We start from the raw sequence: 15,134 nt of genomic DNA, 5'->3' as shown, positions 1-15,134 counted from the left end.
GCCCTGGGACTACAATCTAAGATATCCATCAGCAGCTCGGTGTGAAAGGTGAGTGGGGGAAGGAGTAATGGCAGGGAAATTGCTCCCAGATTTCTGCTGATGTGTTCCATGCCATCAGTACCACACAAACTACTGATCTACTTCGACATAACTAAATTCCATAAAGCAGAAAAATTTATGATCAAGTCCATGACTAACAATGTAGTTTAAACAACCAGTCACACGACACCAGGATATTGCAAAAACCAAGTTGGAGACATTCTTGCCAGACTCTTACAAGGTTTAAACGATTCTGTCCAAGGTAGCAGCGCTGAAGACAAGGGACATGTGTCAGGTTGCATTGCTCCGGTAGAGATTTGGGTTTGGATTCGTCTGCTTAAAATCCAGTGGCTTGCATAAAACCGAGGTCTAGAACAGGGTGCTGTATCTTGTAGTTTTCTTTGGCATGGTTTCTACGTTTCTTTTCAACAAGCTTGGGGAGGAATGTTAAAGAAATGGAGCTGGTCACAATGACATGTGGGGGGAACTGATAAACTAGGCGGGAGAGGAGATGAGATGAGCAAACAAGCCGATTTATATGTTCTTTAGTGTTTTAATAAGCTAAACGTGACCACTTACAGGATGATGGTTCAGCCAAGAAATGCAATAACGCCTCACTTTACGTTGAAAATATGAAAGTGTCCGATTCAAGTTTTCAAGTTCAGGTTTTCCATTTCAAATACTAGCCTTCTAACATTGACTGTCCCTGTATTTGTACTTAGCACCTATGGAGGTATAAATGAATATCCATCATCGTGCAAACAGGATCAACATTTGCAAATGGGGGGGGGGGGGGGGAGCAAAGAGGTTCAATAGGGCTACTGAAAAGTTAGCTAAAAAGTTAGCTGAAAAGATGGCTAACTTTCAAACTGCAGTTTTACAGCTAGCACCCTCTTCCACATACCATCGAGCCAAGCTGGAGCAAACCGGTCCTGGGCCTTAGAAATGCTCTGCCCCTGTGGAAAATAATCTTTGCTGGGGTAAAGGCAGACTGTCTGGCCCTCATTAGCATCAAATGCCTCAAAACCAATGAAACTGAGGCGTCTGCTGATCAATCCAGAGTGACTTTTCCCCAACATGTTCCAGTTGCAGCACCAGCAGGGGTCTAAGACGTTGGAGGGCAGAGATGATTGGATTTGTTGAGTCACAAGAAAAGTGGTTTTTGGTTTGGTGGTGTGTATATTCCTCATGTCCAGCATACTATTTCCATATCAGTCTGAGGATCTAGTTGCAACTGGTCTACGTCTTGTAATTGAAAGGTTATGCAAGTCGATTACGCCTTTGTATTCTCAAGCGTTTTTTTCATTAGAACGGACGTCAGTTGTGTGAGGTTGGAAAAAACGGCATTGGAACCTATTAACCCACTTTCTTTTGCTCCTTAAATCTTAATCCACACTTGTCTATCTCCGTTTATCTCTTTAATCCCTTATCGTCCACCTTTATTCGGGCGATTGTAAGACCTTGCTTTATCGGGTGATCCTTTGTTGGATTTATTTCTCTCTGTTGAGTGCTCAGCCGGTTCTTCTCATATGGATGTGATTTTCTGAAGACTTTAGCCCATTAGTCCACACACATACATTTTGCCAAAGGTAAAGCAAACAATGAAAGTCTGCTGTTTCGTTCCCATAACCTCTTTCGTGTATGTATAAATAGACAGAATGTCGGGGACAGGTTTTAAACTTTAACTTACTGGACTTTTCTTTTTTAAGGAAAGTTTTTTTTTAAATATCAGTACTTATCTGTTATAGCTATCTTACATCATGCCGTCCTGATAAGACTTTAGTTTATACCTTATTTGGCTTGGCAAGCGAACCTTATTTACTGTTACAGCTAAATATTTGTCGTTTGCGGCGATTTCACAGACCAAACGTCTCAAGCGAACTGTTGAGGACCTGTGTCACTCTGTAACAAGATGGTTTGCTCCTTGTAAAAACTGCTGATTCTACACATATTGCTTCTTTGGAGAGGAAATGAAGTGATATGAGAGAAAACAGAGCACGCTGGTAAATGTATACAAATACATCCAGCACCTCTGTGGTCTTACCCCAAAGACAAGCAGGGTAAAAAGAGAAAAGAAAGAAGTACAGGGAGGGGGCATATGGTTTGTGGAGCGCCACAAAGAATCCCGATGGGGACTGGCCTATATAAATATGTGAACAAACATCAGGGGTTAGTGTCTGTGACCTGCAAAACATCTCAAAGCATCTCTCTCTCTCCCACCAAGAACACTCCCCCAAAATACTGACCCCAGAATTCTCTCTCACGCATGTTCCCATGCAAGCAAGACACACACACACACACACACACACACAGGCTCAAGCAAGGCTAGGCTGGCATATCCATGCTTTCTCAGTAAATCCATGCTTTACACCAGGGATATACATTTTTAAATTTAAGGTTCTTCAGTTTGTGGAAACAATCACAAATGTGTGTGTGCGAGTGTGTTTTATCCCCTTCAAAGAGCTAACACTGCTTCATCAGCAGGCAGACCTAAACATTAAATCCATTAAGCACTAACATACAAGTGCGTTCCAACAACATAAATGCCGGAAGACAGCTTGGCTTTCTCTAGGACAGGATCCAAAATCCCCAGGTGGCAAATGTTGCAGTATCTCCAAAGCACAGGAAGAAGGGGCACTTTGTTGATTGCTGCCATTTTGATTCCTACTGCGCAACAGCTCATAAACAAACAATGAGAACGTTTTATTCTGCAATACCGTCGAGCGCATGAGCGAACTGGGTTAATGAGCTTCAGACACAGCATTTCTTCAAACAGCTTTCTTTCTGCAGGTCTCCAGTTTAACAAGGTGATCGATTTTCCCTCTGTCTCTACTGTACACTCTTCTTCGTCTTACAGCCTGATATTTGTGGGAACAAGGTGTAGCCCCTATGGCTGCTTTCCCATGAACTCTTTTAACAACCGAGCGAGGAAGGATTTTACGTGCACCACAAGTATCCTTGTTATCATTCATTTGCTCTTTTAATACACTCCCCTGCACTCGCCGGTTTCCAGGATGAAACGTAGCGTGTATATGTGTGTAATCTAGCTGTGTGTGAGTGACGCGGTCTCTCCCTAGCTGGCTCACTCCGTCAAGCACCAAAAGGCCCGCAGCGCTTCCAGATGTTCTGCAGCCCAGACAGCTGGCCCGTGTTCAAGCATTACGGCCTCCACTAAAGCCCCCCCTACCCCACCCCACCCCACCCCACCCCAACCCCCCTCAGTTCTGGGCAGGCTGAAAGTTGGGGCGACACAATACAAAACACTCAATGTTGTGGTAGTGGAGTGGAGTGGTGGAAAAGGTCAGTGAGTGAACCTAAGGCTGGAACTAGTTCTGAAAGTGGGTGATGACAGAGAGAGGATGAGGGATAGGTATGTCCGAGAAGGGGAAAAGAGAAGGTACGGTATAGATTGATGTAGGGTTAAAATGTATGATGGAGAAGCTATGCAGTGAGTATGTGGGGGGGCTGATATTCCATGCCTGTGGTGGATGATCTCACTGTTTTTTTTTGAAAAGAGAGACACAAAAGAATCTCGATTAAGGAGCGTGAAACCACAGAGCACTTATTACTGAAAGCCTGGAGAGAAAAAGAACAAGACAAAGTCATTTAAGCTTAACCACTTGGCCAAGAAACAAGAAGAGATAATGGAATAAGTAGAAATCTGAATTCCAACATACTCTTAAGAGCTGTGTGCAGGATTCTGTCCAATCCCATACCTAACCCTCACCCTAATGAGTGCAAAATCGGATTTTCGTTCAGTCGTCCCTAATGCTTTTTTCTCTTCTTACTAATCAGCACACTATGGCAAGAAACAATACACCAGGATCCATTACTACCCCCATAACACTTTTAAAAACATTCAAACCATGGCAACAATTAACCAATGGACACATACCAACTATAGCAGAGCAACAGAGGCTGTAGTAAAAAGTGTATTAATTCCCTTCATATGATTTCAATCAGTACATAGAGCCTCCAGCATCCACAATGAATATTAACTTGGACAGAAAGCATTTTCTTCTCAAAGATAAAAAAGAGGATCACTGCTTATTCTGAGAAAATGCACTTCCTGGATCACTAAGATTTATTACAATGGACCTACGTTAGATTTCACGCTGCTAGCTATCGAACCTGAGTTCTTGAAACGTTTGTATGTAATTGAAAGAGTGAGGTTGGATTTTGGTCGAGTTTAAACATATTAGCCAGTGACAGCTGGTCGTGATATTAGATATAAGGGCTAAAATCAATAGCTTAACAATGACACTATTAGTGTTGAGAAATGTATTATATACCGAGGCCTCGTCGATGGCATAATAAGAATGTTGTCGGGGATTTTTTATGTTGTATTTTCTGATTTTTTTAAATTAAATTAAAGTGTCTCAAGTCTGCAATGCTCGAATGGGCTCATGCCGTGTTTCCTCCAAATACCAAACATGGTAAACAGAAAAATTGTAACTGTATCATTTAAACACACACACACACACACACACACACACACAACCTAGGGTTTCATCTCATCTTCCTTTTCATGTAATACATACTTTGCTTGGACAATATTTGCATATTCTATGTACTTTATCCTCCAAAGACATTTTTGGAGAAGAAACGGAGTAGAGAAGATAGAGTAAATAATCCACCATGTTCATTACACCCACGACTGTACGCACCTTCTCAGTCACTGCTAATGACGTATTATGGATGTGTCAGCATTTGGAGATCAAAATCTTGTGGGCGTGCCACTCTGTAATCCCCTGACACTGATAGGCTACAGTCTGGGCTAAAAAGAAATAAACCCCAGCATCACTTCTTTATATCATTCCGTGTAATTTTTCTAATGACCATTGGTGGTGCTCTTGTTCTTGGTTGCACAAAAGTACATAATAATCTGATTTAATGCATTCGATAACAGCAGATAATCTGATATGGAGGTACTGATGTCTTTGAAAGACCCCCCCCCCAACCGCCCCCCCCCCAGGAATCTTGAGAAATGATTCTAATTTTGTGTGGGACCATACTGAAAGAATTACATGCCAGAAAACGGTTCATTATTTATTTATTTTTTTACATACCTACACTGCAGTCACTTCCCAGGAAGCCGGGACAGCACCTCCATTCGAGCGCCGTCACCTGTCGGTAGGCCACCTTATACGAAGGCCTGATCAGAGTCCTGTAACTGCCAGTGTAAAGAAATCAGCATTGTATAAGCATTCCAGCGTTTGCATTCTGATGCATTGCGGGATTCGAGTCACATTTCTTGCAACGGTGGCTTTGGATTGTCGTAGAGCGGTTTATAGTTTCAAAATCTGATTCTACCGTAACATGAGCCGACCTCTCATTTGTCTCAACGGAACTGTCTGTAGTTTGGCATTCAGTGTTCAAAGAGAATGCAATTTCTGGAAATTTAGACACTTGGAAAGCACTAAGCAGATACACGAAAGAGCAATGATACAGGTTCATACCTGATGACTTTGGAGCAGTGTCCTGGCCATCGACAGCCTTGGAACACCCTCTGCACCGTCGTCTCTGTGCCGTTATGCACCTGGCATGTAACTGTCTTCGATACCGTGTACTGGCACCAGTTCCTGGAATAAAGTGAAAGAGCTCGCATGACAGAAATAAGGATGAGTCCATTAAAGCACAAGCAGCTTCAGCATTCCACATTTTTAACATGTTCTCAAACCAGCAGCCATGGGCACTGTTGGTCTGCGTTTCTTGGCTGCTTTTGGTTAGATTGTGGGGCGGGGGGGGATGGGGGGATGGGGGGGGGGAACGATAATGGACTTGGCCGGTGAACAACATTTGGGTTGGACTGCCCTGATTTGGTCAGGTTCTTTTTTTCAAAATATAACATTCATAAATTCCATTGCTTAATCATGCAACTGAAAGTGAACAAATGCTCGACATATGCAAACGTTCACCACAATATTGACTGACGCTTCAAAGATTATGCTGGAGCAGCATGGCCAGAAAGATAAAAATTATTGCTCTGGTTATTGTTCGGGAGTTATGGGCATGGACGGTAGAAATGTGCTGTACTTAGAACTTGGAAAATAAAACGACCTCCGAGATGGAAAAGTGGAAAAGTCGGAATTCCCAACATCCACCTTGCCTGAGTTGATATACAGTAAACACACCTGAGGTCACAACAACATGGCAACACACGGTCACCAGTACACAGATTTCCTTCTGCATCATTTTCTACTTGATTTAAAAAAAAAAAAAAAGGTGAAACAATGTTTTAAGTGAAGTTTTGTAAAGTATTTCTGTTGAGTTCAGCCCAATTTATTCATGCAATAAGACCACTGACTGATCAATTTTAATGAGCATACTGTACATGAAGACCTACATTATACTCTACATCATTTTCTTCCCTAACTTTCAACTTGAAACTTTCTGTTTCCCCCCCCCAAAAAAACTTTGTGCTATGTTCTCAAGTAACTTTAATGCAGTCCAGAACTTGGATTTCAGTCAGACTTAAGTTGTAACATCGAATGGCTTTGCGTATTCACTACTTTTGCTTATGAGACTCTGGCACTGACTTGGATTCGCTCAAACATTTTTTCCTGAATGTTGCAGACATATCTATGTAGATCATCTTTACACTAAGAACTCAGATTGTTTATTTACTATGTTGGAAATAACGGTATTGAATTGTACTTTTCCTTGGTACCATCAAGGATACATGCTTTACCTGGGAAGGTGCACGTGGTGTGCCTTTAATGAACTTTTAAAAAGTAAAGCATGTCATCCAGATGTGTACTTTAAATGATTTTAAAAGATGCCCTATATTCATGATTCCTTCTGAAGGTACAGAAGATGTACTCTAGATGGTACCAACCTAGTAACAAGGAAAAGTAGCATTTATTTTTGAGAGTGTAAAGCAAATCACCATCAATACAGGAATGTCGGTGTGAGACTCAGCTTGGACTTAAAACAATAACAACAACAACAACAACAACAACAACAGATGTGTACTTGTAGGTTACAACACTGTGACTACTTTTTCAATCTCTGCATTACTTTGAGTGGATTTTGTAGGCTGGATTTAATTAGGAGAAATCTGGCAACCCCGCCAAAGGCAATCGTATATGCCAATGTATGTGGAATTCTAAGAAAGAAAGGCTTGAAGTTATTATGTTAGTGCTTCATATGTGCGGATAATAATAAAGCTGAGCGCGTTTCTTACCTGCGCTGAGAGCTGATGCCTGCAGCCGGGGGTCCAGCGACGCTTTGTTCTGAGCTCACATGCTGCAGTGTGAGTCCAGGGAACGGGTAGATGAAACCGGTACCGAAACAAAGTCCAGCAGAGGATATGAAGAAGAGACACAGAGCGCTCCAGAACGCGCAGCGCGCCATCGCTCCGAGGTTCAGCTCAGTGCCACTGCGACGCGCAGGCACACACGCATCCGCACTGGAAGAATCAGATACCCACAATGTGTATACAACTGTATAGCGAGGCTCTCACACCACAAAGGAAGGAATCATGCAGATGTCTGAAAACCTAAAAGCTGATGATGTTCTCACACCACACCCACTTTCTCAGCTAGACCTCCTGAGTGGATTGAAGTGGCTCTGTAAATGGTTGGAGAGTGCGTAATGACGCACCGACTTCACACAAGCAGTACACTCAGGGGGAAAAGGAAAAAAAAAAAAAGGTGAAATCTAGAACCCTAAGGACTCCACATAGGATACATCAGGAGGAATCAGTGCAGAACCCCACAGCAAAGGGTTTTATCATCAGATTTGCTTGGCAGTCAAAATAAATAAATAAATAAATAAACAAATAAATAAATATTTTTAGAAACAAGTATCTAAAGAGACACTAGGGGGTTCTCAAACTTTTTACGGCCAGGAACGTTTTCAACTGTGAAAACAAATAAGAAAATGAAAGAAGGAAAGAACTAACGGACTAACTAGCTAACTAACTATCTAACTAAATGAATAAATATATTTTTTTAAAAACCTTCATACTTTGCAACTCTTCCAAAAAATTGAGGCACTTTATTTAAACATGGGCTTATCTATCTATCTATCTATCTGGAGCCTGGAGCCTATCCCAAGAAACTCGGGGCACATGGCAGAGGGACACTCTGGACAGGGTGCCAACCCATCGCAGGGCACAATCGCACACACCCATTCACGCAGTACAGACAATTTGGAAATGGCAACCAATGCCTACAACGCACGTCTTTGGACCGCGGAAGGAAACCAAGTACACAGAGGAAACCCCCGAAGGACAGGGAGAAAATGCAAACGCCTTGCACACAGGGCGGAAGCAGGAAACAAACCCACACCCATGGAAATGTGAGGCAAGTGTGCTAACCAGTAAGCCACCATGCCCCCTAGCCCTACATCTTTAATGTTGCCTCTGAGATCTATGGCACCAGAGGAACCCTTTTTCTATAGAGGACACCAACTCTGGTTTGGAATGTTAGTCATTTTCCCAGCTCTACGACATCTGTAAAAGCTCGGCCTGAATCGATGCAGCTGAATCAGGTGTGTTTAAGCAGGGGAATCTCTAAACCATGCTAGTCTACAGACATATATCACTTGATTAGGGTTTGCCAGACCTGTCCTGACACAGAGGAATTTGCAATTCAATGTTAAAAAAAAAAAAGTTGAACGCGTGGACATTGCGTTTTCAGATTTTCTTTGATTCTCCTAATCTTCCTAATGCAGAAGTTTATACGAATACGCAAGTCTCTCTCATACAGAAAAGCTCTTTTGTAGGGTTCTACATTAAAAAAAAAGAAGAAGAAAAAAACACTTCGAGAGTTCCCTTAAATCAATAAGTTTTAAAAACAAAACAAAAAACATTTAGGGTTCTACATATATTTAACACTTTGGCAGTTAAGAATGCTTAACCAAAGAACCATTGGAAAAACCAAAGCAATGAAAAGAATGGATGAAAAACAGGGTTTTCTGCTGGTAATTTTTTCTTATGGTGAAACTTCATATGCTTTATGGTTCTACAGTAAGAAAACTGTTAATAGTTTCCAGAGAGAGACAAAAAGAAGAAGATTGTCTAAGAGTTATAGATTTAACCTTTCAGAGCGTTTTTCAAGTAGAACCTGCTATAGAGACTAAGAACCATTAACTATCCAATAAACCATTCATTCCCTATCAACCAAGGTGATAATATAAGGTGATCATAGTCCATATTTTGGATAGGGTTTTATCCTTTCCTAGGAGAACTTTTAAGTGTTCTTCCAAAAAGATTTTGCACTGTGTTCTAGATTTAGACACATCATTTTGACTAATCTTGCAATATATATATATATATATATATATATATATATATATATATATATATATATATAGTGACAGGAACAAATGTTTTTCCGGTTATACCCCAGACTTACAGTTTTGTTATCGGAAAGGTACGGTTATTGACAGGTTCTTGAAGAAAAATCTTTTGTCCCTATGCCGTAACGCGAAGCTCACTGTGAGGCTTGCTGATGAGCTGATGATTTTGATCAGCTGTTCTACAGAACAAAGGACTTCTCTGTAACTCTTAATGCTCTGAGCGGCGCAGTTGGTCTGAATCTGAGAACTAGAGTGAGGGTCTCCAGCCCTCCTTCTGCAGGCTTCAGCTCCAAACCACATCTAACACACTTGATTCTGCTAATCAAGCTCTTCTGGAGACACTAATTAGGATCTAAAAGTGGATCGGATGTTTTCGATTAGAGCTGGAACTGAAGTCTGTGGGAAGCTTTCGAGGAGGAGGGCTGGAGATCCATGCACTAGAGTTCAAGGCTTATTATGGATATTATTAATGCCTCATGCATATATATATATTTACATTTATGTCATTCTTCTTGTTTATGTGGAGAGATGTTATGTTATTGTATTTCACATGACTTTTATTATTACTTAGGGACTGCAGAAGTAAATCATGTTTTTTTTTCACTTGGGATAACTGAACTAATACATATAACAGACTTATAGAGCATATAGATGAGCATTTTTGGATTAGAGGCCTTGCTCAAAAGCCCATCACTAGCTCTGTGTCAGATCTGAACTCACAACCTTAAAAGTACAGAACCTTAACCGCCAAGCCACCAATGATCTGCTGCACAATATATAAAGAATAAAACACAACAGGGTGGTGCGATGCGACCGTTACCACACCATAGCTGATTATTTTCCTATACCAAGTGTGTCATTCCTCTCGCCAATGGCTGATTTTCTTTATTCATTAAAGAGTGACAAACCATTTTCATTTTTATCCATTTATAGTTACATTTAATATTGTGAAACGCCCATTAAAACATCCACTTACATTACCGGAGCTATAAACAGTCCTTCACACACCAGACTCCCCCCATCCCCTCCCTCTCTTTATGAATTGAGCAAACATTATACAGTATAATAAATACTATACTATATTTTTTAAAAAATCTAAATATATAAATTCTTACTTGTGTACTGTTTACAGAATAACAGAAACTTTTCCACAATACATATAAATATACAGTACATTACAGTACAGTGTTTTATCTATTGGGCTGCTGTGAGATGTCTCCTGCGCATGCGCATGTCTGTTCCGTTTTTTAAGTACACGTGTGTCAGAGGAAGCGCCGCTGTAGCAGCAGCCCCGCCGGCCCCGCCATGGAGAGGAAAATTAATTTGGATTTGGATGAAGACTTTTCGTCGGAGCCATTTTTGGATGCATTCGTTAAAGAAATAACCGAGCAAGACCCTTCATTTCTAATCGGCGTTTTCATCGCTATAGCTGTTGTTATTATTACAATAGGTAAGCAAGCTAACTTAAGAACGTTTGGGCCTCATAGCAACATAGCTAATATATTTCCTAATCGTTTTCCGATAAATCCCGCCTTCTCGGTGAAGATTGGCTGGTTGTAGGTTTGCGCTTGCGCTGTTTGGCTAGTGGATCATAAGCAGTTTGCGGATTGGTTCTGCGTCTAATGTGTTAGCCAATCATAGTGCAGGTGGCGGGATTTGTCGAAAACGGGTAGGGGGGAAAAAATAATGCTAAATAAACTAACTAGCTAGGTATCTGAGAACAAGTTTTTAGAGGATTTGCTCATATTTTTGTCGCAGTATGTGACTTGTTTGAATGAAAAACAACACGTTTGAAGCTTTTGGCACGAAATAAACAGTCATGTATGTACATTGCAGTGTTTTTGAGATTTTTCTTGGGCACCAAGAAGAGCAGAAATGCGGTGTTGCTAGTTGGTTTGTGTGACTCTGGAAAATCTCTCCTCTTCAGCCGGGTGAGGAAGAAAACATTTCTGCATTTGATTTCATGAAAAAGACCTCATTAGGTTTTGTAAAGGGAAGAAAAAAAAAACCCACCCAGTTTTAACGCGTTAGTTTTGTTTCTCCAGCTGTTGACAGGGAAATTTGTCAAAACTGTGACCTCCATTACCGAGAACAAAGCGTCCTACAGAGCAAAAAACGAGAAGGTACTAAAGGAAAACACCTCACCAAGCTGATTTTATTTCATCTTCAGAGCTGAGGAGATGATTTTAACTTTTATTTCAATGCTGTTTCTTGTCCACAGGCTACCAGCTGGACTCTTGTGGATGTTCCTGGTCATGACAGTCTAAGAACTCAGTTTCTGGAGAAGTTGAAGGATTCTGCCAGGTAGAACTCCTGCAGATGAACGTCCTCCAAGACTGTAGACCTTTTCAGGGTTTTCGGGGCTCTTTAAACGTGAGCGTAGGTCGTGTGTACGGTTTTTGTAGCATCGCAGAGAATTTGAATGAGAGTTGAGGTCAGGGGTTTGAGGACATTCGAGTTCTTCCACTTCAAACCACTTCTTCATGGAGCTCGCTTTGTGCATTGTCGTAGTGGGACGGGATTTGGCAAACAACATTTGTTAGACTTTTCCAGATCAGATGTGTTTTTGTAATCTCCATCAACAGCATTCTCAAGCTCGTATAAATAGATCAAGGTTCATCTGTTAAAGCGTGATGATGCCCCGGTACACAAAGCGAGCTCCGTGAAGACACGGTTTGCCAAAGTTGGTGTAGAAGAACTCGAGTGTCCTGCACAGAGCCCTGACCTCGACCCGACTGAACACCTTTGGGATGAACTGGAACGCCAGACCTCCTCGACGTCTCAACCTGACCTCACGAATGTTCTTGTGGCTAAATGTACACAAACCCACACAACCACACTCCAAAATCTAGTACCTTCTTAGAAGAGTGGAGGATATTATATTGGGGAAAAGGGGGACTAAATCTGGAATGGGATGTACAACAAGCACATCTGGTTGAAACGTTCCCATGCAGTAATTCTTAATACGTCTTACTCCATCACTGTATTGTAAACTTAGAAAGGATTCAAACAGTCGTAATATATAACGAAAATAATTTGTATATAGATGTATACGAGGTTGACTGGTTGTCCTTGTGACCGCAGAGCGATCGTGTTCGTAGTGGATAGCGCCATGTTCCAGAAGGAGGTAAAGGACGTGGCTGAGTTTCTTTATTCCCTCCTGACGGACAGCGTGGTGACCAAGAACGCTCCGACCATGCTGATCGCCTGCAACAAACAAGGTAGGTTGTCCGCTCACAGAAAACGGACGCGTCAACTTCGTAGCTTCAAACACTATTTATTATTACATTTATTTTGCCTGGCGATAACAGAAGCACTCAAACACACTTTTTTTTTTTTTTATTATTATTTTTTTTTTATTTAAAAGTATGTGATACACAGAGCTAAAATGCATCACACGAAGGTTCTGGAACCTTTTTATGTTGAACCGCCACCTCTGTAGCTGGAGGTTTAACATCATCAAAACAAATCGTTTCAGTTGCTAATGCTAATCTCGTGTTACCGCTGCGCAAATAGCCAATCAGCAGCCTTCACGTAATGTAATCGCTTCAAGTGCAAAGTTCATTGAATTCGTCGTCACGAAGCGAAGCCTACAGCATGCGTGTCACGGCGAAAAGAAAGCAGTTATCGTTAACAGAGATTCATTGATAATGAGATTCTAGAAGCACTTTTACGTGTCGGGGACCGGGAACTTTGGCTTGCCGGATCACTACACTCTTGGTGTTCCACGACCTGCCGATTTATAAATTAAGCACTGGTGATGCAACAAAAAGATATGGTACTCTTTATACTGTTAAATAACATTCTGCATTAAATGCTCTGTAGAAACAGGTTAAAAATGCAGTTTTAAACTAGTTTGAATGTGATTGTACTGATGCATACTTAAACTCTTGCTCCTCCCACTTTTTAAAATATTTTTTATATATATACAGACATCACCATGGCAAAATCGGCCAAACTGATTCAGCAGCAGCTGGAGAAAGAGCTGTAAGTGTTCACTTTTACAAATCGCAGGTTTTTAAAAACATATATTTTTTTAAATTAGTGTCCAAACCTTATGCATTTGATATTTATAAGCATGTACACACAATCTAGACTGAGCCTGTTAATGACTGCTAGAGCGCTACTTTGGCTTAATATCTGATCAATACTCTAAATCCGCATTCACACTTTCCACACCAGTAACCTCAAGTCCATATGTGCCATAAACCAGGGGAAAAGAAAAATCCATCAGTAGTGAAGCAGCATCACAGGCATCCATTTTGTTCTAGCAGTCGAGTTCACCTCATCGTCGATTTATAATTAGCGGCGAACAGAAAGTCAGACGCAGAGCGTTGTGCCATTGTTAAGTTCACAAAGATCACACTTTTTCTTCATACTGATGTTTGATGTGAACATTTAACTGAAGCGCTCTACTTGTATCCGTATGACTTTTATGCACTGCTGCCACACGATTGGCCGATTAGACACCGGCATGAACGTACAGATATTCCTAATAAAGTGGACAGTTAGCGTAAAGCCTTCAGTTGAAGATGCGCGATCCGTCCAACCCTTTGTGTCCGTCTTCACAGAACCACCCTGAGGGTGACCCGCTCGGCGGCCCTGACGTCTCAGGACGGCTCGGTTCGGTCCACGACGTACCTGGGCAAGAAGGGCAAGGACTTCGAGTTCTCCCAGCTGTCCATGCAGGTGGAGTTTGTGGAGTGCAGCGCACACAGCAGCACCGAGGACGGCGAAATCGAGGCTTTGGAGAAGTGTTTAGCCAAGTTATGAACCGTTATTTGCGGACAAAGATACACAAGTCACGTATTCGGATTCCTTCGAGGTCTTTTACTACGTGGCTTTTAGTCAGTATTGTTTTCCTTGTTTTATATCGACTTGTACACATCAGCTGACCTAGAACCGTGCGAAAGAAAGTCTATTTACGCCTTGATTCGTGTTTAGTGAAGACTTGCATCCAAGGCATTCACAGTTATTTATTTAGACTACACAATCCATCCTGAACGTTCTAATTTAACACCATAAACTGCTATTTATTGTTTCACGGTACCACCAGTTTACTGTGTTTAAAAAAAAAAAAACAACAAAAAAAAACCTCTGTGAATTCTCCAAGCCTGATTCGTGCCTTAGATCTGGAACGCGTGACAGTGTAATTATGGTAACTCATCAGGCTCGAACTCCTGCTGAAACCTGTAAATAAACAGTTTGGGATTTTTGCACGTTTAGCTTTTAATCTGTGTGTTTTGTTGTGTCTACTCGTTTCCCTAAGCTCGGTTCTATCCCGCTCTTTCCCTCTGATTATTTTAGGTTTAAACAGCACTTTTCTCAGATGTGCCGATTGATGTATGAAGTACAAATCAAGGTTCGTCACTGTTAGTGTTACAGTCGAGGATTCATCGCTCCTCTTCAGTTTAAATCATTCCCTCCCAACTCTCCAGACAAACACTGTCTTACTGTCTAAGCTTGAATTACTCTAAACGTCCTGTAGGAGAAGGAAAACAACTTCTCTCAAGACACTTCAGAACAGAATGACTATAATTCAGCGCACACTCGGACAGGTTAATCCGTCCATTTGTCATGTAGGAATCCAGTGCTTTCAACCTGAATCCGATTTACCGAGGACCAGGCCGCTGTTCTTCAGACGTGGATTACTGAATTAGCTGGATTGGACTGTTGACTTTCATCTGCCAAGGCAACCAACTGTATGTACAATTCTCACTAAGTACAAACGTGCTCAGGAGTAGGCTTCACGTATTTCCATCACAGGGTTATTCAGAAGGTGTTTCTTT

At 41.5% G+C, this 15,134-nt stretch overlaps 2 protein-coding genes across 3 annotated transcripts in view; one reads left to right on the top strand and one right to left on the bottom strand.

Moving 5' to 3' along the window:
• Positions 1 to 8,968, bottom strand: part of LOC128624079 (collagen alpha-1(XXVI) chain) — a 37,813-nt gene extending 28,845 nt beyond the window's left edge. The window contains exons 1-3 of one of the 2 annotated variants that reach the window (XM_053651369.1): positions 7,226 to 8,968; positions 5,499 to 5,621; positions 5,109 to 5,212 (exon numbers count right to left, since the gene is read on the bottom strand). In XM_053651369.1, coding sequence (XP_053507344.1) covers positions 5,109 to 5,212; positions 5,499 to 5,621; positions 7,226 to 7,395 — 397 coding nt within the window. In that variant the 5' untranslated portion in view covers positions 7,396 to 8,968. The remainder of the gene's footprint in view (positions 1 to 5,108; positions 5,213 to 5,498; positions 5,622 to 7,225) is intronic. The other variant, XM_053651370.1, reaches the window with a different exon arrangement.
• A 1,624-nt stretch (positions 8,969 to 10,592) lies between these two features.
• srprb (SRP receptor subunit beta) lies at positions 10,593 to 14,570 on the top strand. The gene is made up of 7 exons (XM_053651481.1): positions 10,593 to 10,795; positions 11,182 to 11,276; positions 11,391 to 11,468; positions 11,567 to 11,649; positions 12,430 to 12,566; positions 13,278 to 13,332; positions 13,917 to 14,570. Exons 1-7 carry the CDS (start codon positions 10,651 to 10,653, stop codon positions 14,116 to 14,118), a joined length of 795 nt encoding a protein of 264 aa, XP_053507456.1. The 5' UTR covers positions 10,593 to 10,650; the 3' UTR covers positions 14,119 to 14,570.
• The last annotated feature ends 564 nt before the right edge of the window (positions 14,571 to 15,134 follow it).

This window comes from Ictalurus furcatus, chromosome 20, assembly GCF_023375685.1.
Source record: "Ictalurus furcatus strain D&B chromosome 20, Billie_1.0, whole genome shotgun sequence".
NCBI classification, from domain to species: Eukaryota; Metazoa; Chordata; class Actinopteri; order Siluriformes; family Ictaluridae; genus Ictalurus; species Ictalurus furcatus.
Note: the sequence above shows the minus strand (reverse complement) of the source record. Positions and strands in the feature narration are given on the sequence as shown.

Coding starts and splice junctions, on each gene's coding strand:
- srprb (XM_053651481.1), top strand. CDS start 10,651: ATGGAGAGGAAAATTAATTTGGATTTGGATGAAGACTTTTCGTCGGAG. Junction 10,796..11,181: donor TGTTGTTATTATTACAATAG/GTAAGCAAGCTA, acceptor TGTACATTGCAG/TGTTTTTGAGATTTTTCTTG. Junction 12,567..13,277: donor GATCGCCTGCAACAAACAAG/GTAGGTTGTCCG, acceptor ATATATATACAG/ACATCACCATGGCAAAATCG.